The 24,270-nt window shown below is 38.6% G+C and overlaps 2 protein-coding genes across 2 annotated transcripts; one reads left to right on the forward strand and one right to left on the reverse strand.

The window, feature by feature from the left end:
• The first annotated feature begins 4,040 nt into the window (after positions 1-4,040).
• On the forward strand, positions 4,041-12,760 carry LOC123718751 (uncharacterized PE-PGRS family protein PE_PGRS54-like). Its single transcript, XM_045675519.1, has 14 exons — positions 4,041-4,063; positions 7,601-7,788; positions 8,075-8,272; positions 8,635-8,892; positions 9,274-9,553; positions 9,695-9,967; positions 10,046-10,585; positions 10,838-10,897; positions 11,039-11,101; positions 11,237-11,428; positions 11,465-11,572; positions 11,609-11,812; positions 11,885-11,974; positions 12,215-12,760. The coding sequence occupies exons 1-14, from the start codon at positions 4,057-4,059 to the stop codon at positions 12,700-12,702; spliced, it is 2,949 nt and encodes a 982-aa protein (XP_045531475.1). The 5' UTR covers positions 4,041-4,056; the 3' UTR covers positions 12,703-12,760.
• A 2,740-nt stretch (positions 12,761-15,500) lies between these two features.
• On the reverse strand, positions 15,501-20,439 carry LOC123718801 (E3 ubiquitin-protein ligase RNF113A). The gene is made up of 7 exons (XM_045675699.1): positions 20,211-20,439; positions 19,175-19,317; positions 18,292-18,441; positions 17,752-17,879; positions 17,418-17,479; positions 16,227-16,395; positions 15,501-15,703 (listed from the first exon to the last, which is right to left on the reverse strand). Exons 1-7 carry the CDS (start codon positions 20,302-20,304, stop codon positions 15,541-15,543), a joined length of 909 nt encoding a protein of 302 aa, XP_045531655.1. The 5' UTR covers positions 20,305-20,439; the 3' UTR covers positions 15,501-15,540.
• Between the last annotated feature and the right edge of the window lie 3,831 nt (positions 20,440-24,270).

Here is a 24,270-nt window from a genome sequence, read left to right on the forward strand (position 1 = left end):
TACTCAAAATTTTAGATTTTACTATTTTTTGCTTAAAACAGCAGATTTGTGACAGATAGGCACCTCACAATGCTTTTTTTTAATTGACCATCCTTCTACCGAATATATCCAGCTCTGGATTAGTGTTTATGCAGTTGAGAAGAATTCTAATAAGACTTGAACTCCTATATTGGTGACAGACGGAATTTGAAAAATTCTGCTGATTCTGAACTTTGGGAATGAAGGACCCCAATGTTAATTGTATTGTTCTGTATTTCTTCATAAAAGACCGGCAACACACTCACGAGCCCGCTGGCATTGAGAGTGTCCATGGGCGGTGCTATTATTTAACATCAGGTAAGCCTCCAGACTAGTTGCCCCTATACTTAATAAAAGGCCGGCAACACACTCACGAGCACGTGGGTAGCGTTATCACCTAACATTACTCTCCCATTGTATGGTGAAAACATTTTAAATGTACTAACTGGATGGTTAATTCTAATGAAAAAATCCTGTACTAACAAGTGTTGCATTAGTTACCTCATGAGACCCGCGTGTACTAGCTGATCTACTTATCAGAAGCGGGCTGTTCGGAGTATTTCTTATGTTTCCACAAGGGAATCGGTACATAACAGGTTAAAGGAATTATATATTATGACCCATTATATTCTTGAAACCTTGTTGTATACACAAAATAATATAAACGATATTAAAACATATGGTGACTTTCACCAGTATAATATTTGAAACTGAACTAATCTAAGCGTTTGACCAATCAGGCCCCAGAAGATAAACCACTCCTTATATGAAAATTGTATTCATTTTTAGAACAAACTCCCAAGGGAAATTAGACAATTATCACTAAGTTCAAAGCCCTCGTTAAACGTAAATTAATCAATAAACCTTTTTATAAATTTGACGAATACTTAATGATCGTAAAGCTAAGGATTGATTTGCTCCAGTTCACCATTTTTTTATGACTTAAGGCGATTAAAAAGAGTGGCGGAGGGATTCTTTTCTGTTTTTCTTGTCCGCTCCACTCCTTTGACATGCGAACTGGTAGTAAATGTAAATTTAAAAACCTAATAAGGTTGGGGAAAGAGTCTTTTCGAATTATAGTATGTATGTACTTGTAATAAAATCTCTTTGGCTTTACTATTTGTATCTGGCTGGTAGTGGTATCATTAAATGTTTAAAGAACATTCCAAATTCAAATTAGGAAAATGTGTGATTTTTATTTGTTTCTCGTACTGTCAAGACGAGTGACTAGTAATGAAGAAATTCGATACATTTTAAAATTTTACCACAAATGCGAAGAAACTTTTCCCCCAACCTATTATTTTCTGTTGACGATCGTAAGTGTACTTGGTTACCTATATAAATAAAGTTATTTTGAGTTTGACTTTGATGAATCACGGAACAGAGACCCAGACCTAAAAGCTTAGGCCAGTATACATAAATAACCACTAAAACACGCGATTATATTTGTGATTGCATATCTTTAATTGCAATATTTCTACTTTTTTGATTGTATCGAAACTAATAGATGTTAACTTTCATATCAGTCTCCGAATCTTTCTTTGGAACGCTTATGTTCCGGTGAGAATTACGTAATTTATTTTGCGGAAAATAATGAACTACTCAATCGGTATTACCTCTTTTGATTTTGTACCATTTGGAGTTGGACGTGAGGATTAAGTGGTAATTAAAGATTTAAGTTAACGTCTGGTAGATGGGTACCGCCAGGGGGGTACCTGGTGACCCCAGAGCTGATGCTTTCCAAGAATAAGTATCGCAATACAGCGAGGAGCCAGCGTTAAAGGTACACTGCCACAAGGACCAAACTTTATTAATTTCTTATTTTGGAGTAGAGACTCTTGGGCCGCGGGGTTCAAGTGTACTATTAATGAAAGAGTTAATGCGGCGCCTGGTGGCATCGGCACCAGAGCTGGCCTTTTCTTGACGAATAAGTATCGCACTGAGGATTGGCATTTTTATTTATCCCACATTTATTATTATTAGTATGTAGGTTAAGAATATTGTAAATACTGTATATTTGTGTGTTCAGTACATAGGTATTAGATTACTAACTAAAAGTATATTATACAATTGAGAATTATTTATTTATTTATAAGTTCTAAAACAACGTGTATGCATAAGTCTCTACATGAAAATATGACATCACTAAATTTACACATACACATCAATTATATTAGAACATAAGCAAGCTAGCTAGGGCAAAAATTAAACAAGCAAACACAAAAATAACTAAGTAGAATCTTAAACCTCATTAAGAGCATGATAAACAAACTTGTAAGTTGGAAGATTGTTTTAAAGTATATCAATATTTTCATTAATGTTAGTAATTAACTTGTAAGAGCAAACTGGGCTATTAAAAGTAGCAGATAAGCGAGCCGTATAGAAGACTTTTGGTTCTAGTAATTCTAGGATAAAGAAAGGATAATGCAAAAAGATTATTATGAGTATTAAAGTTAAATATTTTATATCAATAAACTATGTCCAAACGAGCCTCGTACATTTGAAATCGACGCAAGTGTAGATGATTGCAAAGCTTTCTAAGGAAACGTTTTCAACTATTTTAATGGTACCTATGTATGTATTTTGAAATGTTTTGTCCAGATTACAGTAGCATATTCCACAATACTAAGGACAAGTGTTTTGTAAAGAGTTACTGTACTTTGAGCGTTTGTAAAGGATGAAGAGGACCTAGCATTTTATTAGCTTTGTGGGCAACTGTTTATCATCTGTAAGTACATTTTATGCTTTACATATAGGTTGCCCTCAGGCGAAGAGTCGAGAAAACTATTAGGCTTCAAGAGCAAGCGGGGTAGGGACTGTGCGAGTCGACATAGCAAAAGGGTTGTTCCCAGCAGCGGTGACAATTGTTCGGAACGTTGTTACTCCGCAAGTAACAAAAGCGGCCCCATTTGAAGAAGTGCTGTTTCATCATTAAATGCACCGTCACAAACACCTTCGCCAAGGTACACAAAATCACAATAGGTCCAATTTTCAACCAACAATTTACTTAAGCACCTGGGATGATTAAAAGTAGCGTGGGTTGTCGTCCATATCGTCAGGTAGACCCTGAATACAAAAAAAAGACTAGACCATATACATTTTATTAAACAATCAACAAGAGCAGTGTTAGCCTAGTAGCTTCAGTATATGACTCTCATTCCTGAGGTCGTGGATTAGACCCTGGCTGTGCACCAATGGCCTTCTTTCTAATGAAAACATCGTGAGGAAACCGGCTTGCCTTATACCCAAAAAGACGGCGTGTCAGACACAGGATATTGTTCACCTTGCCAATAGGCAAATCTGATAAGATCACATCTAATATTGGCAATCGATCATGGAACAGATACAGAAATTTGAGGGCCAGACCCAAAAATGTTGTAGCGGCTCTGATTCAGTTTCTTTTTAAGTAGTCAACGAATCCTTTACAGACACAGGCCTGTACATCTGGACCCGTGGATGTTTTGAGACATTAATATATCAGGTAAATTTTTAAAGGAATTTATTAACTTTCTGTCCATTTGATATGATTGACCTAAATTTATTTTTATTTATTTATTTCGTAGGAGGGTATTAGAGATTACTTCTGTGCCTGACATACCCCCTCCTCTTCGTGTATAAGGCCGGTTTCCCCACGATGTTTTTCCTTCATTTAATAAGCTCATTGGGTCCTGACAACATGATTAGAGCCGCAAGGATAACTCTGACATTTAGAATGTTTGCTAATCAGTATCCTCAGATCTAGAATCTAGGTGATCAGCCGCCTGTGACACACGTTGTCGTGTTGGATCTAAGGCTCGATTTCTCACGATGTTTTCAGCCAACACAACTCTCAAATATTAAGCAGTTTAAAGATGTTATTTTACACGTATTAATTAAATTTTAATAATTTCCTCCGGAAAGATTAAAATATTAACATTGATTTTGGCTGTCATGATTATATTTATTTTATCAATTAATCCCCTTATCAAATGATATCGAAGAATCCCGACATTATAAATTTTTGTACATCGATATATCAACAGTTTTGGACGAGAAACTATGATAGGTAAGCATTTTCTATATATTATATATTCTGTATGTAACATTTGTAAAGAAATCTCTGGATCTACTAAACCGATTTCGAAAATTCTTTTACTAGTAGATAGCTACGTGATTGGTGTATGTCACCAATAACCCAAGAAATTAAAAAAACCTTGTCGGGACACCATCACTTAATGATTCACAAGAAAGGTTTAGATATATAATTGTGTTGCTTCTTCTTCAATAGCTCTATTAATTTCTGAAGGTTGTGTTAGTGGCTCCGCTAAATTTCCTCCCCTCTCCCGTGTCTTCGGCAAGCCAATGGGTGATAGTAAAACCTATAAGACCCTTTATTTGATCGGTCCAGCGAGTAGGGGATAGGCCTCGAGGTCTGGTACCCTCTACTCTGCCAGTCTCGAGGATATTTTCTAGACTTTCTGGTTCCTTGCGTATTACATGTCCGAAAAACTCATGATGTGTTGGTACCAAAGTTACCTGTAACCGTCTCAGTATGAAAACGTTTGTTTCATTAGCTGTTCAGGGAATTCTAAGCATCCGCCTCCAGAGCATCTGTTTTTCAGGTGTCTTTATTGTCCAGGATACAGCGCTATAAATGAAAATCGGAAATCCCAGAAACTCAGCCAGATTCTTCTTTGTTTTTAAGGAAATGTTTCGGTCATTACGTAGAAACAACAGTTTTGTCATTGCGTTTTTGGTCATCTGGGTTCTGGTTCGGATTTAGTTTACTCTTCCTCCTTGACTGCCCATGAAGGAACTGAGCTATATAAACTGGCCTGCTGTTTCTAGATACAATACAATTAATTAATTTCTTGTAAGAAAGAAAGTGATTGAGGGATTAATTAATTAATCAGCGATCAAAATAGGCAACGACTCGTTGCATATTTTCAGCAGCTCCATGGAGACCTTTCACCAAGTCCTTTTGGCAAATTTACTGAGTTTGTAATATTTCTTTAATTCCACATAATTATGTTAGTGTATATTCTCGGATTGGCGGACCCTTGCGACTTCGACAAAGAGTCCCCTCGGGAGTGTTCTGAGAGTTCTCTGGCGCTTTAAGTTCTCATGTCATTTTCACACGTGTATATCTTTTATACCACATATGTGATGTTTGACGATAAGAATGTTATATTATTAGTATTACATCCTTTTTCCTTCTTTGCGTCTGAGCCGCAAACGTAGTGTTATGGTCATTTTGCGAGAGGCCATGTAGATGGACGTGTCAAGGTCCTGTCCTGTCCTACAAAATACGAAATATACATTTGTTTTTTGGAAGGTAAAGTATAACAATTAGATAAAAATGTAGACGGAAGCTAATAAAAACACGATAAAATTGTAAAACAATAATTTTACATGGAATTAATACGTGATAAGCGTAATTAGATTGATAAGATTAAAAAAATGGCGGACAGTTTATTAACGACTTTGATTTGAGCACTATACAACTCTATAAAGCTTAAATTTGGCCCCACGTGGAATACTGTTCTCACCTCTGGGCGGGAGCTCCCCAGTACCAGCTCCTTTCACTTGACCGTATTCAACGAAGAACGGTTCGAATCGTCGACGACCAATCCATTTCCAAGCGGTTTGATCCCTTGGCGGTGCGTAGAGATGTGGGGTCACTCTGCATCTTCTACCGCATTTACCATGAACAGTGTTCAGAGGAGTTATTCGGATTAATACTTGCAAAACTTAGTTGCATCATCGGACGTCGATGCATAATACTAAATTCCACCCGTATCACCTCGACGTCTGTCGTTACACAAATGAGCAGGCAGTTTTTGCCGCGCACACCAATATGGATACAGCTGCCTCTGAAGTATTCCGAACCAATTCCACTTAGTATCCTTCAAGAAAAGAGCGTACCAATTCTTAAAAGGGCGGAATCGCACTCGCGTGCCATCTGGCATTGAGAGTGTCCAAGGGCGGTGGTATCACTTAACATCAGGTGAGCCACCTGCCTGTTTGCCCCCTGTAACATATAAAAAGTGGGCTGAAAATTACGTAGGCTAGCTTAATTTATTTGTTGATATAATTTGATTTTATTATTTGTAGCGATAGCGATACAACGATAGCGGTCGTACAATATTTCGATATGATTTTTATAGTATGGTTTCTGTCTGTTTAATCATCAGCTCATGAACGTCGTGGTCAGCAACGAAGCATCTGGAGCGGACTATCTGTTTCTACTGGTTTCTGACCAGCGCCTCTCTTATGATAGTGTAGTTTTGAGATCGATGAGTCTTTCACTTGATCAGTTCATCTGGTTTGTGAACGGCCACGTGATTGCACTCCGTGTTACCAACTACGATCAGATTCTCCAAGTTCTCGTCGCCTCTGCGCATAGTATTGCCAAAATAAGGTACGCTGTAGGCATATGGTAGCCCGGTGAGTCCATATGCAGAGTTGGGTTAGGATCGATGTGCTGGTGCTCTTCGCAGTCCACAGCTTTCCGAGTGAGCTAGCAACACATCTCAACAGCATCGATCGTTTGACAGTACGGTTTATCTTCCTCGAAATAGGCTTCAGTTTCCGTGACTACCTCTTCATCAGCGCAGGAAAAATTCCTGGGGGCCAAATCTTTTTAAAAACTTCGGATTGATAGGATCGAACAGCTTCAAATACTGCTCAGAATCATCAATTCGTTGTTGTTTTAGTTTTAACGAACCACAACTTAACGGTTGATTTTCCTGCTGCAGTCCGTAAGGTTTATCGAGCCCGGATTTGGCTTCAATAGGCGCCAAAAAGCTTTATTAATACACAAAATTCCTTTCTATTAATTTTCATTTGCAACAAACAAAAGAACCTTACCTCAAAATACTATCGCTAACTAATAGTACGTCCGTGTTTTGAAGGAAAAACAACCAATTCAATAATATAATTTAGGCAGCATAGGAAAAGTTTTCGTCTCAACTTTTTGTACTTTTTTACAAATCCAAGTACCACAAAGGAGTTCGGAGTTATACATAGCCATAGTTATATATACTCACAAATGATGGTAAAAGAATTTAGTAAATTTTTCTCTTCTTTTCTACCCTTAAAGACAATCTACTGAAAACACCAAACCAAAATAGTCGACTTAATGTGGTAAATTCATGGTTATAAGCGTACGATAGCTAGATCTGAACCACCGCCGTACTGTCGAAGTGGAGTTGTAAATATGATACTGGCCGACCCTTCTACTACCTGCTCACCCACCAACTGTATCCTGGACCAGGCTGACCTGGCTGCCAGCTTCGTTTACCATTTTTCTAAACTATTTTGTTCGTTTTCCATTTTAGTAACATACGAACATATGGACCATTACTATGCTACTCCATAGACTGCTATTCTTCCAATTTTTCTCTCCATTACATCTTTTTCAGAAAAAAAACCAAGACGCTTAGGCCAATATGAGTAATGTTCTTGAAAAGGTGTATCAGCCGTTGAATACGTGGACTTTTACCATGTCTCGCTTCTGGCGATTGCCGGTTGTTCGTTGGGGTATGAGTGGCTAGAGTAGCAAGTTCACAGCGCCTTTTTTTTAACGAATTTCCTCTTGCAGTGAATTTACTTATACTGGGCCTCGTAGGCCTGGCCTACGCTCGGCCGCAGCTGGACTGTCCATCTGATGGCAGACAGTACCTGTTGGCACATGAATCAGATTGCGCCAAATACTACGTGTGTCAGAATGGAGAAAAACTTGCGACATCACAGTGTCCTGTCGACACATATTTCTCTTTAGAAAATCAGGTATGAAACTCACCTTCAAGAAAAGAGCGTACCAATTCTTTAAAGGCTGGCAGGCACAAACGAGGCTAGCATCATGACCGTTTGCCCCACTATAACTAAAAAAAGGCCGGCTACGCACTTGCGAGTCCTCGAGTGTTTATGGGTGGCGGCATCACTTAATATCAGGTATGCTTCCTGACTATTTGCCCCCTGTACTAAAAACAAAGTAACTAAGCGTAGCTCTGCCGGAACCGTAATTGTGTTTGATTTAGAAGGATTTTTAATGTTTTTTTTAACATATTTTCAGATATGCGATCAACCCAGTAGGGTCTCATGTGGGCAAAGGGCGCTGACATCTTCAGTACAAATAAATTGTCCGACGTTTTTCTTCGGTGACTTTTTCATTCCGCACGAATCTGATTGTTCGATGTATTACAAGTGCGAATCGGGTAGGCCCGTGTTAAAGTCATGTGATAATGGAGGACATTTTAATCCTTCCGCTTGGGTAAGTTAATATATTATGATAACCTACAAAATTTAGGCATCTTCTATTATGAACAATGATTCTTAAATTCCGTCATCCACTTTCAAACAACGCCTATTTTAACGCGAAGCACGCTGGATTATCACCCCCATCCCCTGCCGTTGCACGTGGGGGATTTTTTAGAACAAGACAGGAGTGTAATTTCATTGCTTCTCCATCTTTCCTAGACATTTTAATATGGTTTCATTTAAACAGGCCTGCACAGGCATGCTCTCCAATAGGCCACTCTCATCATGTGGGATGTGTTTTTCCTTTACCAGTTCCAGTGAATGTTAAATGCCCATGTCATTTCTCTATATGTCTAAATTATTATTTGATTTCAGCGTTGCACCTTACCAGAGTTAGCAGGCTGTCTAATCAAGAACGAAGCTGATGAGAACGTATCAGATCAAAACAGTCAGAATTTAAACCAAGATCAGACAGACAATAATGATAGAACCTTCCCAAATGGTTGTCCCAGGGACTTTCGTAATGAGAAATATTTCCCCCATCCAAAATGTGATATGTTCTACCAATGTGTATATGGAAGCTACGTTTCGATGCCATGCGCTCCTGGCACTCAGTTCAGCTATAGACTCCAGGTAATTGCCACTTCTACAGTTCTTAAATTAAAATTAAGTAGATAAACACAGTAGCATCTGCTACGAGCCGGACCGGAAGTCTATTCCAGTCAGCTTCTTGGTTTGGGAGAGTGTTCTTTAGAAGAATTGTTTTAAATTAGGTGGTGTGTAGTTTTAAAATTGGTTTGAGATTGAGGAGATGTGATTTGATACATTTGACTTGACAACGATTACGGAACGAATTAATCTCGTATGTCGAGTTCCCACTGTATTTTGTTTAACAATGCACATTGTCTAAATGTTTTCTTGTGTAATATGTATATATCTGTAAGATTACTAATAAATAAAGGAGATGAAGGAGTCTTTTATACCATTAATTATAAGAAAACATTTACTTTACAGAAATGCACGATGCCACATCAATCTGATTGTGGTAATAGCGGAGAGAACGATGGAGGTGATATAGATGGCGAAGACAAAGGTAATGAAGAAAGGGGTGGACACGGAGGTAATGGAGGCAATGGTGGTAATGGTGGAAACGGAGGCAATGGCGGAAACGGTGGTAATGGCGGCGGTGGAGGTAATGGCGGCGGCAGTGGTGGAAACGGAGGAAACGGTGGAAACGGAGGTGATGGAGGCAACGGTGGAGATGGAGGTGACGGCGGAAACGGAGGTGATGGAGGCAATGGTGGAGGCGGTGGTAACGGAGGCGATGGAGGCAATGGTGGAGATGGTGGTAACGGAGGCGATGGAGGCAATGGTGGTAATGAAAATGGTGGAAACGGAGGTGACGGCGGAAATGGAGGTGACGGTGGTAATGGAGGCAATGGTGGAGGCGGTGGTAACGGAGGCGATGGAGGCAATGGTGGAGATGGTGGAAATGGAGGCGATGGAGGCAACGGTGGTAATGAAGATGGCGGAATCGGAGGTGACGGCGGAAACGGAGGTGATGGAGGCAATGGTGGAGACGGTGGTAACGGAGGCGATGGAGGCAATGGTGGAGATGGAGGCAATGGTGGTAATGAAGATGGCGGAATCGGAGGTGACGGCGGAAACGGAGGTGATGGAGGCAATGGTGGAGACGGTGGTAACGGAGGCAATGAAGACGGCGGAATCGGAGGTGACGGCGGAAACGGAGGTGACGGCGGAAACGGAGGTGACGGCGGAAATGGAGGTGATGGAGGCAATGGTGGAGATGGTGGAAATGGAGGCGATGGAGGCAATGGTGGAGATGGTGGAAATGGAGGCGATGGAGGCAATGGTGGAGATGGAGGCAATGGTGGTAATGAAGATGGCGGAATCGGAGGTGACGGCGGAAACGGAGGTGATGGAGGCAATGGTGGAGACGGTGGTAACGGAGGCGATGGAGGCAATGGTGGAGATGGTGGAAATGGAGGCGATGGAGGCAATGGTGGAGATGGTGGAAATGGAGGCAATGAAGACGGCGGAATCGGAGGTGACGGCGGAAACGGAGGTGACGGCGGAAACGGAGGTGACGGCGGAAACGGAGGTGACGGCGGAAATGGAGGTGATGGAGGCAATGGTGGAGATGGTGGAAATGGAGGCGATGGAGGCAATGGTGGAGATGGTGGAAATGGAGGCGATGGAGGCAATGGTGGAAATGGAGGCGATGGAGGCAATGGTGGTAATGGTGGAGATGGAGGCAATGGTGGTAATGAAGATGGCGGAATCGGAGGTGACGGCGGAAACGGAGGTGATGGAGGCAATGGTGGAGACGGTGGTAACGGAGGCGATGGAGGCAATGGTGGAGACGGTGGTAACGGAGGTGACGGCGGAAACGGAGGTGAAGGTGGAAATGGAGGTGATGGAGGCAATGGTGGAGACGGTGGTAACGGAGGCGATGGAGGCAATGGTGGAGACGGTGGTAACGGAGGTGATGGAGGCAATGGTGGAGATGGTGGAAATGGAGGTGATGGAGGCAATGGTGGAGACGGTGGTAACGGAGGCGATGGAGGCAATGGTGGAGATGGAGGCAATGGTGGTAATGAAGATGGCGGAATCGGAGGTGACGGTGGAAATGGAGGTGACGGTGGTAACGGAGGCGATGGAGGCAATGGTGGAGATGGTGGAAATGGAGGCGATGGAGGCAATGGTGGAGATGGTGGAAATGGAGGCAATGGTGGTAATGAAGATGGCGGAATCGGAGGTGACGGCGGAAACGGAGGTGATGGAGGCAATGGTGGAGACGGTGGTAACGGAGGCGATGGAGGCAATGGTGGAGACGGTGGTAACGGAGGCGATGGAGGCAATGGTGGAGACGCTGGTAACGGAGGCGATGGAGGCAATGGTGGAGATGGTGGAAATGGAGGCGATGGAGGCAATGGTGGAGATGGTGGAAATGGAGGCAATGGTGGTAATGAAGATGGCGGAATCGGAGGTGACGGTGGAAATGGAGGTGACGGTGGTAACGGAGGCGATGGAGGCAATGGTGGAGATGGTGGAAATGGAGGCGATGGAGGCAATGGTGGAGATGGTGGAAATGGAGGCAATGGTGGTAATGAAGATGGCGGAATCGGAGGTGACGGCGGAAACGGAGGTGACGGCGGAAACGGAGGTGAAGGTGGAAATGGAGGTGATGGAGGCAATGGTGGAGACGGTGGTAACGGAGGCGATGGAGGCAATGGTGGAGACGGTGGTAACGGAGGTGATGGAGGCAATGGTGGAGATGGTGGAAATGGAGGTGATGGAGGCAATGGTGGAGACGCTGGTAACGGAGGCGATGGAGGCAATGGTGGAGATGGTGGAAATGGAGGCGATGGAGGCAATGGTGGAGATGGTGGAAATGGAGGCAATGGAGGCAATGGTGGTAATGAAGATGGCGGAATCGGAGGTGACGGCGGAAACGGAGGTGACGGCGGAAATGGAGGTGACGGTGGTAACGGAGGCGATGGAGGCAATGGTGGAGATGGTGGAAATGGAGGTGACGGCGGAAACGGAGGTGACGGCGGAAACGGAGGTGACGGCGGAAATGGAGGTGACGGTGGTAACGGAGGTGACGGTGGTAACGGAGGCGATGGAGGCAATGGTGGAGATGGTGGTAACGGAGGCGATGGAGGCAATGGTGGAGATGGTGGAAATGGAGGTGACGGCGGAAACGGAGGTGACGGCGGAAACGGAGGTGACGGCGGAAATGGAGGTGACGGTGGTAACGGAGGTGACGGTGGTAACGGAGGCGATGGAGGCAATAGTGGAGATGGTGGAAATGGAGGTAATGAAGATGGCGGAATCGGAGGTGACGGCGGAAACGGAGGTGACGGCGGAAACGGAGGTGACGGCGGAAATGGAGGTGATGGAGGCAATGGTGGAGACGGTGGTAACGGAGGCGATGGAGGCAATGGTGGAGATGGTGGAAATGGAGGCGATGGAGGCAATGGTGGTAATGAAGATGGCGGAATCGGAGGTGACGGTGGTAACGGAGGCGATGGAGGCAATGGTGGAGATGGTGGAAATGGAGGTGATGGAGGCAATGGTGGAGATGGAGGTAACGGCGGTAATGATGGTGGCGACAATGAAGCTAACAGATGCAAAGAGAACTGCTATGTACCTTTCTGGAAACACGAAACTGATTGTGACAAATTCTGGCGTTGCGTCGATAATGAAGTTGTTCTTGGAATTTGTTCTGAAGGCCTTAGCTTTAATGAGGAAAAGCAGACTTGTGACTTCGCTTGCAACGTTGTTTGCCAGCGGGCTGACATTCAGTCCACTGCTGGCATTGATGGCCTTAGAGTGTTTCTACCATGGAACAAAGTTGACTCCCTTCTTGAAATCGCTAGAAGTAGTAACAAAATGGACGACCAATATGAAAATTAATTATATCTTACAAAACATTTCAATTGTTATATTTCGTATTAAATCTTGAATTAAATTATTATTTTGTTTTATTCATTTCAAAATAGCTCAAATAAATACTGATGAAAAATGAATTAGGTCTGGGTGCCAGATATCTGTATCTTTCATAATTCTTAAAATCCATATCAACCTTTTGTGCCTGACACAAGCCGTCGGCATTTTAAGCCTAAGGTTCTGATGGATTTTGTAGTTAAGTTCATAATTCAATTTGTGATAATTTATTCAGATAAGAATGTTGAAGCCAAGGATATATATCTTTATTTGGCTCACATGCATAGACCACATATACGCTCGATCCCAAACACACGACCTATACACGGCAGCGGTTGGCACAAAACTAGCGGACCATCGACCGATCGTGCTTGCTTGCACTAAAACACAGCTACAGAATGTTCCAAGATATAAAACATTAATTGACAATAATAAATTAACGATCCTTCTAGAGCAAATTGATTTTAAGCCGAAAATAGAAATAAAGTGTCCTATTGGTATATACAACTTCATACAAAATAAATTAACTCAAGCATATAAAAAATCTGAATTTACAGTTAAACTTAAATCTAACTCTCTTCGAAATAGTAACAATTGGATTAATAATAGAATTATTAATGCATGTCAGTACAGAGATAAACTTTTTACTCAATGTATAAAAGATCCAAACAACTTAATACTAAAACAAAAATATAATAAAACCAGAAATTATGTCAATAAATTAATAAATAAAACTAAAAATAAAACAATTAGAACCAATATAGAAGCTAATAAAAATAATCTAAAAAATCTATGGGACATATTAAACCAACTAACAGGAATAATTAAAACAGCCATCGACGTAGCTATACATAACTCATTTGCAAATCAGAATATTACATGTAAAGATATTGCAAATAATTTTGCAACTTCCTTCCACAATAGTCTTAGTAATATAGCAACCAACTGTGTAAATCCACTGTTAGATAAAGGCTCTTACAAGCGTGCAGAAAATACTAGTATGAGATTTCAGTCAGCAGACCCTAAATCAGTTGCAAAGATAATTAAATCATTAAACGACAGAAAGTATCCAGGTGCAGATAAGATACGAGCTATAGATATTAAAACATTATGTAATAAAATCAACGTAGCCATAGCTAACCTTATTAATACGAGCATTTACACTGGAAAATATCCTAACTTATTAAAAACAGGCATAGTACGACCAATATACAAAAATGGTAGCAAAAAAATATATAATAATTATCGTCCAATAACGATATTGCCAACAATTAACAAAATAATAGAAAAATACATATGTGGACAAATTCAAAATTATTATAAGAAACACAATATTCTTTCTAACAAACAATATGGATTCCAACCAAATAAAAATACCACACAATTGCTATCCGCATTCACAGACCACATTTAGATAAAAAAGATCATGTTCTAGTAGTGTTTATTGACTACAGTAAGGCATTCGACACATTAAAGCACAGCGTAATCCTACAGAACTTAAATGACTGCGGAGTACGAGGAAACCTACTCAAGTGGTGTGAAAACTATCTGCAAGACAGAACTTATCGTGTTAAAGTGTGCAACGAAGTTTTCCAATATCTATTACAGAAGGTACGGCTCAGGGCTCAGTCATTGGGCCTTTACACTACCTTACCTACGTTAACACATTACCTAACATAATAAAGTATTGTCAGATATTCCAATTTGCAGATGATACATGCCTAGTAGCCGCTGGGCCTAACATCCAAGAAGCAGAAACAAAGCTACAATCTGATTTCGATACATTGGCTAAATGGTCCCACGACGTAGGACTTGTACTAAATCCTAACAAAACAAAGTTCATGCATATCCGATCCAGTTGAGTAGTTGAACCACGAGTGTCATAATAAATCATGGACTGAAAATTTTCTGGCGTTCCGTTTTAGATTTGGCGCCAATTCACAAAAACAAATGACACATGAACGCAATATACTACATTAGGTTACCAGAGTTCTAAAATTGAAATTCAATTTTTTTTTCATTAGCAATGTTTCTAACTGGCCAGATCGAAACATTTTCAGTGTTACCCACCTAACATTTCTATTGATGAGTATTAAGATACTCTAGGAACAGATAAAATAAAATATTGCTGATATAATAAATATTTTTATTAATCATAATTTAAGCAGCTTTTTCGGGAACCAGAGCGCGGTATTGTATTATATATATTATGGTATTGCGCATATTTTGTATCAGGCGTTATTTTTTTATTATAATTTTCATTAAGAGGCAATATACGCTACCCCTTTCGCGCCTCTCTTTCCTTTGGAAGGTGTTGTCCATTACAGGCGTTTAGGGTTTGTTCTGTGGAATTCAGCTGGTCTCGCGGCCAATGCCACTATTTTTTAATATTCTTAGAAAATTATTCATTGAAAGCAATGACTTACTATTAATTTTTTTTTAATTTGTAGTTGAAAGTCGGGAATACTAAAAATGATTTAATTTTAAAACTGTTTACGCCATCCAAGGAGCCAGCGAAGACAGTAAAAAACTCATTATTTATAGAATACGGCAAACGAGCTTATGAGACGCCCTTTCTTAGCGGGTGCTTAGCCGGCCTTTGAGGAAGGAGTTCTCTCTTATTTTGAGCAGTTGAAGGTTGTTTCTTAAGGGAGATCACCGGGAGTCGATTCCACAGTTCGCAAAAGAAAGTGTCTTGTGAAGCGACCTGTGGAAGACTTCCAGCTCTTAAGGTGATGCTGATGAATAAATAAAATATCGATTTTCGTGTGAACAGGTAGAAACAAAACACATATATTTAAAGTATTATCAATCATCATCATCATCTTCATCATCATCAATACTCTTCATCTTCTCTTCTATTTCCTTTGCCGGATTAAATACTCCCCCAGTTTGGGCGTTACATATAAAACACCTTTGGGACTTCTTGTACTGTTGCAACGCGCACTTTTCGCAAAAATAATGTTTACACCTGGAAAAAAATTGCGCTTAGAATATATCGTCGCCCATGGGCAGTTATGGCTTACTATATTATAAAACATATGTTATGTTTGCATATATATGTCCAAAAAACTGTCGAAAAATATAAATTTATAACCATCTACTTGGTACCAGGAGAGAACCGAAGTGTCTCGACAAGTTGGTCTCGACTAAACTTAAGCAAACAAGTCTTCTCTGGCAGAGGAGATGAGAATGCTCCTCCTCAATTTGAGATGATGTTCAGGGAATTGATGCGAATAGATAGAGGAATGAAGTGATGCTCATTCACCAACCTAAAGGGGGACTAGTCTAGCCACTAACTGTCCCGGAATGTCAAAATGTATATATGCCCTACGGGAAATGTTTCGATAGCGCGTTTTAATGTGTGACGTCATCGGACCGATCATACCAAAAGAGGAAGACAAGTATAGTCTTCCTCCAACCCAAAGACTAAAGAGAGGATCCTCTACCGTTTTATGGTGTGACGTCATCGCCAAAAGGGAGTTTTAACTCACCTAGTAACGACTGGGTCCTTAAAGCTGTCCCTACATATGAAACACTTAAACGGCAGCTCCTCATCACTATGTATCTCATAGTCCGACTCGTCTTTCGTCTCCAGATCCTCTCTCTCCAGTTGCCAGCCGTGTTTATAATCAGATCTGTCGTGGAGGAATTTACAGGAATCTGTAATGTGACAAAAACTTTGTTAAATATTACATTCAATTCAATTACAAAGGGCTCGCGAGTGCGTTGCCGGCCTATTTTTGTAGAACGGGGCAAACGGGCACGTCTGATATTCAGTAATACCGCAGCCCATGGACACTCAATGCTAAAGAGCTGGCGAGTGCGTTGCCGGCCTATTTTTATAGAACGGGGCAAACGGGCACGTCTGATATTCAGTAATACCGCAGCCCATGGACACTCAATGCTAAAGAGCTGGCGAGTGCGTTGCCGGCCTTTTTTTTATAGAACGGGGTAAACAGACAATAGGCTCAGCTAATCTTGAGTAATACCGCCGCCCATGGATACTCAATGCAATTCATGCTGGCGAGTGCGTTGCCGGCTTATTTTTTATAGAACGGAGCAAAAAGACAGGAGGCTCATCTGATGTTTAGTGATACATACATATCACCCAGAGACACTCATAGCTAGTAGACTCGCGGGTGCGTTGCCGGCCTTTAAGTAAGGTTCATTTCAAGTTATATTTCGGTATATAAATAACTTATATACAATTATAATACATATTTACAATTGAAATTAAAGTAACCCGAGGGTTATAAATAATAATTAAAAATCTGTTTTTTTTAAATATAACAAACAACAACAAACGGTCAAAAATCGATGACGTAACATGCTTGTAAATAATGCCTTCGCCTGTCTAAGTACATAATGATTGGAAATATTAATTTGTATAATTTCAGAAATTTATTTAAAACTAATTAAATTCTTATTTATTTTGTAGACTCTGAGGTCTTTGATTCTAATCACGGCACACATGGAGTAGTAACTCTCTCATATTTAAAAAAAATTAGACTTGTAAACACAGACGGCTGACCACCTACTTGCCTGTTACAAAAAATGATTACAGACACAAATCTGAGGCCAAGACTTAGTGTGCCATTCAGGAGTTGTCAAACATTTTTGTAGCTCCACTGGTTTTTATGGATATATTTTTTTAAATATTATTTTATTTATATCGTATTTACCTCCAAAACCACAAAACCCTGTCTCCTTATAATCTTTACATATATCAGGTTGATAGTCCCATCTGAAAAAGGTATGAAAAAATGTTGTTAATTATAAAATAAAATTGAAAAATGTTGTTAATTATTCCAATAGTCTGTTAATTACAAAAAAATAACAATTCTCTAGAATGGGCCAGTTTCATATATCCAAAAAATATTAAAAACAATACAAACTCTTAATAAAATAATATATTTACATTTTTATAATAGGTATAAAAAATAACAGCTATAAATACAATTGTACCCTCAGTCTTTTGATAATCATACTTAACTAAATCTCTACTCTGAGTCTTACCTAACTGTAGCTCTTAAGTTAGCCGGTGCTCGTATTGGTCCTTTCCTCACAAATCCTGAACTGGCATTCCCTGCTGCTGTATCTCGCTTTTTGTAGTATTGGGCATAATTATTTATACCACGGTATACCTGGAATATTTAATATTGTATAGTGTATCAATTTTCAAAAGGCTGTCAACACATTGGCTAGCCTTCTGGCATTAAAAGTGTCCATGGGCATCAACAACACTAAATGTCAGGTGAGCCTCCTGCCTGCTGGCCCTCTGTTCTATAAAAAAAGTTACATTTATGTAACTTATGTAGGCTTAATTGTGTAGATCTATAATATAAGTAATAACTGTGTGAAATAAATAAATGAATAAAAGCTATACAATAGTATACCTATATTATATATACTTTAGTAACTGAAGATGTAATACACCAACAGCTCACAAGATTAATGTCTAAAAAGGTGTAAGTAGTAACAATAAAATAAAATTGAAGCATTATATGTTAAATATTTTGGTTAATATATCACAAGCTAGTATAAATATATAACTACCTTGTCATCCGCTTGTCCTTCCAATTCCTCATTTATCTTTTGTGCCTTTTCAAATATTGCTTGAGCATCTTTATCTCTCTCTGTATCAAGTTCATATGTTGCTGTAGCATTTTCTCTTTGTTGTACTACTGACAATGTTGTTGTTTTTGGCTGAAAGGTATATTATATGGTGATATATTATATGTGTGCGGCATAAAAGATGGACATTTTAAATAACAAATTGGACTGGACTTAGTGGAAAGATATTAGGGTATAGGATAGTTAGAGTATGGCCTAGGTGAGAATAGCTTATCAGCTACTCTCACTATCATATCATATCATATCATTGTGAGGCGCCACAACCAGGCAAGGCTGAGCTAAAGATGCTGGTCAGAGGCAGTGATTCTGTGCCTAAAATTAGATCAAAACTCACTGAAATAAACCGGCTAGAGTATAGTGTGCTTGTTACTCTCTTGCCTGAAATAGCAAGATTACCAAAACAAATGTAGTGGATAGGTGACATAAGAACAAAAGAAAAGATGAATGATGTAATAGAACTGGCAGGAAATAACTGAATGAGTTTTGACAATACAAAGAGTAATGGCAAAATATGTAGGCTTTTCCCTAAGCGGGGCCATACAAATACACATACTAAAACTATACTGTAAACTAATGATAATAAAAAGTTATGTTGTATAAAATTACTTTAAGAGAATATTGCTGCCTGTTTATTATACACTCTTGATTTTAGAATTAGTAGTTTACTGGCATTCATAAGTATACATAGTTACCTATATAAATAAACATTATTTTGATTTCATTCCTTTTTTTGTGGAGCGAATTGTTTTATTAAAATAAGTTATGTGTTTATATCTGTTACAAAATAAATCATAAAATAATATACCTTATCATCCTCGCTACTATCACTTTTTTCAATAACAACTTTCTGTTTTTTCTCCCCAGTTCTTTGAATATTTGGGTTTAGCTTCTGGGGTCTTTTTGAAGGCAACACCACAGTCTGTTCATCTGAATCTGAACCATTTTTCTCTGAAATAAATGGTAATGATATAATAAAATTTGTTTAAATAAAACTTTTTTACTTGACATACAAAATTACAAACTCAAACTGTAAGTGTGTGTGTACAGTTTAATTAAAACATGAAATAAAAACTTGTTTTAAAGTCAATGACACAGGTTACATTTACTGAATAAAAATCCGGTTCCCAACAGTGATGCCAACTTGGGGGTTTCGCCTCCTAATTCTTGGGGAATATAGATGAGTAAGGATTTTTTGGGTGTTGCTTTATTTTTTCTTCAAACAAAGCTTGTTACATTGCAAACTACATTTTACATTTAGCCTAAAATCCAACCAGCAATCTAAGCCAAAAATTAACTCGAAGCATGGTTATATGTGGAATATCACAAAGCTACTTTATACTTCTTGAATGTATTTTTAATGGATATTTGAATTTACCTTTCAAACAGAGGGTTGAATTCCATATTTATGGTGTATTTGTAGTTAGTTCTAGGGGGAACATTCTGTAGGAGTTGGCATCACTGGTTCCCAAAGGATATTTCATCGCGAGCAACGTGTTGTTCGTTTCAATATGTATAGCGTGCGTGTTAATACTTGTATTATCACACTTGCAATATTTTGACATTGTATTTTGAAAAACATAACCTCGTTAACTAAAACCAATTAATATGTACACATAATTTAAACATATACACGGTGAAGTTAATCTATAACAAAATTAATATCACGGATAAACTTTTCTTTGTAATGTCTAGTAACAATCGATTTTTTTTGCTTAAAACTTTAGTACCTAACCGAAGTAGGAGAAACGCCTTGCAGTATAAGTGTTTAGTGATTAAAATTAACTAATACAGTTATAAGTAGGTCAAAAAGGCGAAAATTACTTTAAAACAGTTAACGGTACCTTCTGAGCTTGAAGTTTTTCGTTTTCGTCCGCCTCTGTTTTTCAAATTACGTTTTTTGAAAGTTGTCGGGATTTCTACTTCGGCATCCGACATAACGAATAAGCTGGGTGAGTCTCTATTTATTTTCAGTAATTATACTTGAATTAATATTATGTCAATATAATTGACAACAATTAATTATTATTTTTACATAAGAAAAAAAATATGTTGTTCGTAATTGTTTTGATTTTTTACAAATTTATGATGGTAACAATTGACATAAGTTATGACGTGAAAGACGTCCATCAGCTTAACATTGACAATCGTGCAGGCCAAGAAAGGGAAAGAAAACATTGACAACGACTAACCCCTCACAGACTATTAAGCCATAAAATAATAACTATTTTATTATTATAAACACTAAAATTAGAAAACTTTAATAAAGACAAGTACATTTTATTCGTTTGCAGATAGCAACAGATGTTATAAATCATACAGCATTGTCTGTGTTCTAATAAGAATTAAAAATCAATTGTGTTCAACGCTATATACCAAATTACTTTATAATTATTAAGTGGAGGCTACTGCTTGTTTTTTATTGTAAACAATACACTTTAAAAGTTACAGTATTTTGTATAATAAATAATTTGTGCTTTTATCCCGAGATTATAAGTAATTAATAGGTACATTTAAGATGCTCTAATAATTGTGTAAAACTATACTAATTGTATTTAAGGCCATCAATGAAATTATATCATATCTATAAAGCCTACAATTATGAACGCAGGTTGTTTTTCTGTATATCTGAACATTTATTTTTCTTTTTAATAAATTATGAGAGTAAACTAATAAATTGAGCTTTTATCTTGTATTATAACAGTAATTAAAATAATAAACTAGGGCCTTAAAATGCTTTACAGGTGAGAAAACATTAGAAATTATGTTTAGTGCCATCTAACAAATTATATTAGAACTACCAAGCCGAAATGTAGGCACAGGCAACATTTGTGTTAGGAAATAGAAAAAAGACTTCCCGAACTTACAAATGACGCAAAAATCACGACTAAATGTAAATACGATAATAACCGATTAACACCAAAGACGATAATAAATTTAATAATTACGAATAGTCTAGATATTATCATAATAATATAATCATTATAATTGAATATTGATTATTACTGCGATTAACTTTCTAATCTACAAACAAACAATTTTATCTAAACTAATATTATCAAATTGAAGATTACCTATTATATGTTAATTAAAATGTTTTAAATAATAATAATAGTAATTAATAAATTTATAGCGGACCATGAAAATATTACGAAAATGAGGGAAGACTGACCCAGCCAGGGAATACCACGAATGTGAAGCCATTGGCACCACTAAGCCCTTCTTTTCCTTTTTTCTTTTTTGTTTGATTAATGGATCTCATACGAGCATATCATGTTTATTGTTTGGCTAAAATCAATATTATAATTAATTATAAATATAAGCGGTATTTAACATTATATAACAACAAATCTGGTTTGAATATTACTGTCTAAATCTCGCTTACTGTCAAAGTGGCAAATTATAGTGAACCCTTTAAAATCCCACCACCTTGAACCTCTGATCCTAGATGGTTTCCGTCTGTTACCTTAGGTATGTGTTAACATCATGGTACCTATAGGGCTTAGGTTAGGGGGTTAACTTCATACACTACATATATACAGTTATTCCTGTTATGTGTTTAAGTGTAAAAGTACCTATCTGAAATAAAAGGTTCTTATCGTGTATAAACAATTTAATACAATAATATAATTATTATTTTATTTCGAAAAGAAGTCTGTTATCTTTGAGTGAGCGACATCACTCAAATGATAAACATTTAAAATAATCGATATTAAGATATATTAGTTTAGATTACTTACATATATATGAATATTAGTTAATAATCTCACAAAATAATAATAATAAATATGTTTATTAAGGAATATAAGATATATGTATGATTGATTCCACGTTATTTAATTTGTACCGCAGCCATTCCTCTCCTCGGCAAAGAAGACAGAGGGTGTAGGCCGAGAGAAAAAACCCGGCGTAAAAAGCTCTCGGTAGTCTTTTAAAATAACAAATCATCATACAAAAGCACTATGGCAAACATAGAGAATTTTTGACGCTTTGAATTCATTATAATGACCGGAATGAACATGAATTTGAAATTTACACGATATATTTTATCGCAAGCCAAGTAATAATAATGTTAGTAGTAGTTAGTATTAACGGCGCGCCTCAGCGCTCCAGCCCTCCATTGCGTACCGCATTCGCAATTCGTGCTGGGACCTATGGCCTTAAACATCGTGTAGCCAATAAAACCATCTTTATCGCCTAGACGTCCGTCGTTCCACAAATACACGTTTAAAGGCAGTTCCTAGGCACCACCACTATGTGGAACCAGCTGCTGCACACTGAAGTAACTAGTCTGGCCATAAATACTGTTACATAAAAACTTTTTCATTTTCAACTTTTTAATTATTTTGTATTTGGAACACTAAAATAGGATTGTCTTGCACAAAATGGGTATGGAGCCGTCAGTCATATTCCAGACACTTCAAAAGCTTGGTGTTAGCCGTATGTTGGTATTATTAACAGATACAACAATACTTCGTCTGTCGGAGACCAGAAAAGATCGGAACTACAAAGGCTGTTAATGCTGTTAAAGCCAGAATTTGACGAAACCCCATTAGAAAGCAAAAAATCTTATCGCAAGAAATAAAGATTCCCGCTAGGACTCTGTCGCGTATTATAAAACAAGTCCTGAAGCTCGGTGTCCATGTCTTACTGTCGATGTAGAGGATATACCGTAAATCATCTTTACAATTAAAAAGAGTGGTTCGATCGAAACGCCTTCTAATGTTTTTTTTTAAATATACCGTGGACTTTCCAGCAGGATCCTATACCTGGTCACAAGGGACAAAATACCCAAGCCTGGGTTGAAACTAACGTTCCCTACTTTAAAAGAGCTGAAGACTGGCCAACATCTAGCCTAGACCTCAACCCTTTAGACTTCAAATGATGGTCAGTTTTAAACGGCGACATTGAGTCTCTTAAAAAATCTTTAGAGCAAGCAGTGGCCAAATTTCTTTTGGAAACAGTGCGTAAATCCATAGATTCGTGGACAAAGATATTAAAGGCCTCTATATAAGCCAAAGGTGGCCATTTCGAAAACAAAAATTTATTTGTTTTTGCTGAGACTTTAATAATTATGTAGTTATACATTTTAATAATATAACATTACTTCATTAAATGCATTTTCATTTCTAAAAGAACATTTAGCTGGTCTAAATAAAAGAGCGTGCCAATTTTAAAAAGACGTACGTCGTCAGCACGTTTGTCTCCTATTACATAAAAAAACAACGTCAGTCTAATAATAAATATGCCCTTTAGTTTTTCATTTATAAAATTGTAAACTCTCGTTTTCAAGATACAATAGGTTGACTTTATTCATATTCTTTATAGGTAACAGGAGTATCACTTAGATTTTGGAACCCATAAAAAAGTCATGATAGTGTTTCGTTAACCCAGCCCCGGACAAAAATGTTTTTTAAAGATGCAAAAACAGCATTCAAACAAATCAAGACAAAGTGTTTCGCACCTCACATGGCGCAGATCCTGACTGGCCACGGGGTGGGGTAACTGTGATGACAGAGACGACCAAACTTGTTCATTTCCTTGTTGACTGTGCAACATTCGGAAGGGCCGGGTGCTACCTGGAGCTCGAGACTGGCATGAGGATATCCCGGGATGGGCTATCCGACATGCTGCTTAGGCACAGATCGCAGCTGGAAAAATTCTGCGGCAAGATTGTCAAACATGTCACTGACAATACCACGAGAGGTAACGCGGGTGGCGCCGGTCAGCGGGCTCGACTCGCTCATAAATATCATGACGATATTTCCGGAGTAGTTGTCGCCCGGGCCTGGCATGGGACGCCAACCCTCTTAGTTAATAATGTCCCTTTTTAAGAAAGGAGAGACTTCGACACTCCCCTGCTACCTAGCTACTCGATCACCTATCTGACTGACTGCGTGCCCG

This window comes from Pieris brassicae, chromosome Z, assembly GCF_905147105.1.
Source record: "Pieris brassicae chromosome Z, ilPieBrab1.1, whole genome shotgun sequence".
NCBI lineage: Eukaryota > Metazoa > Arthropoda > Insecta > Lepidoptera > Pieridae > Pieris > Pieris brassicae.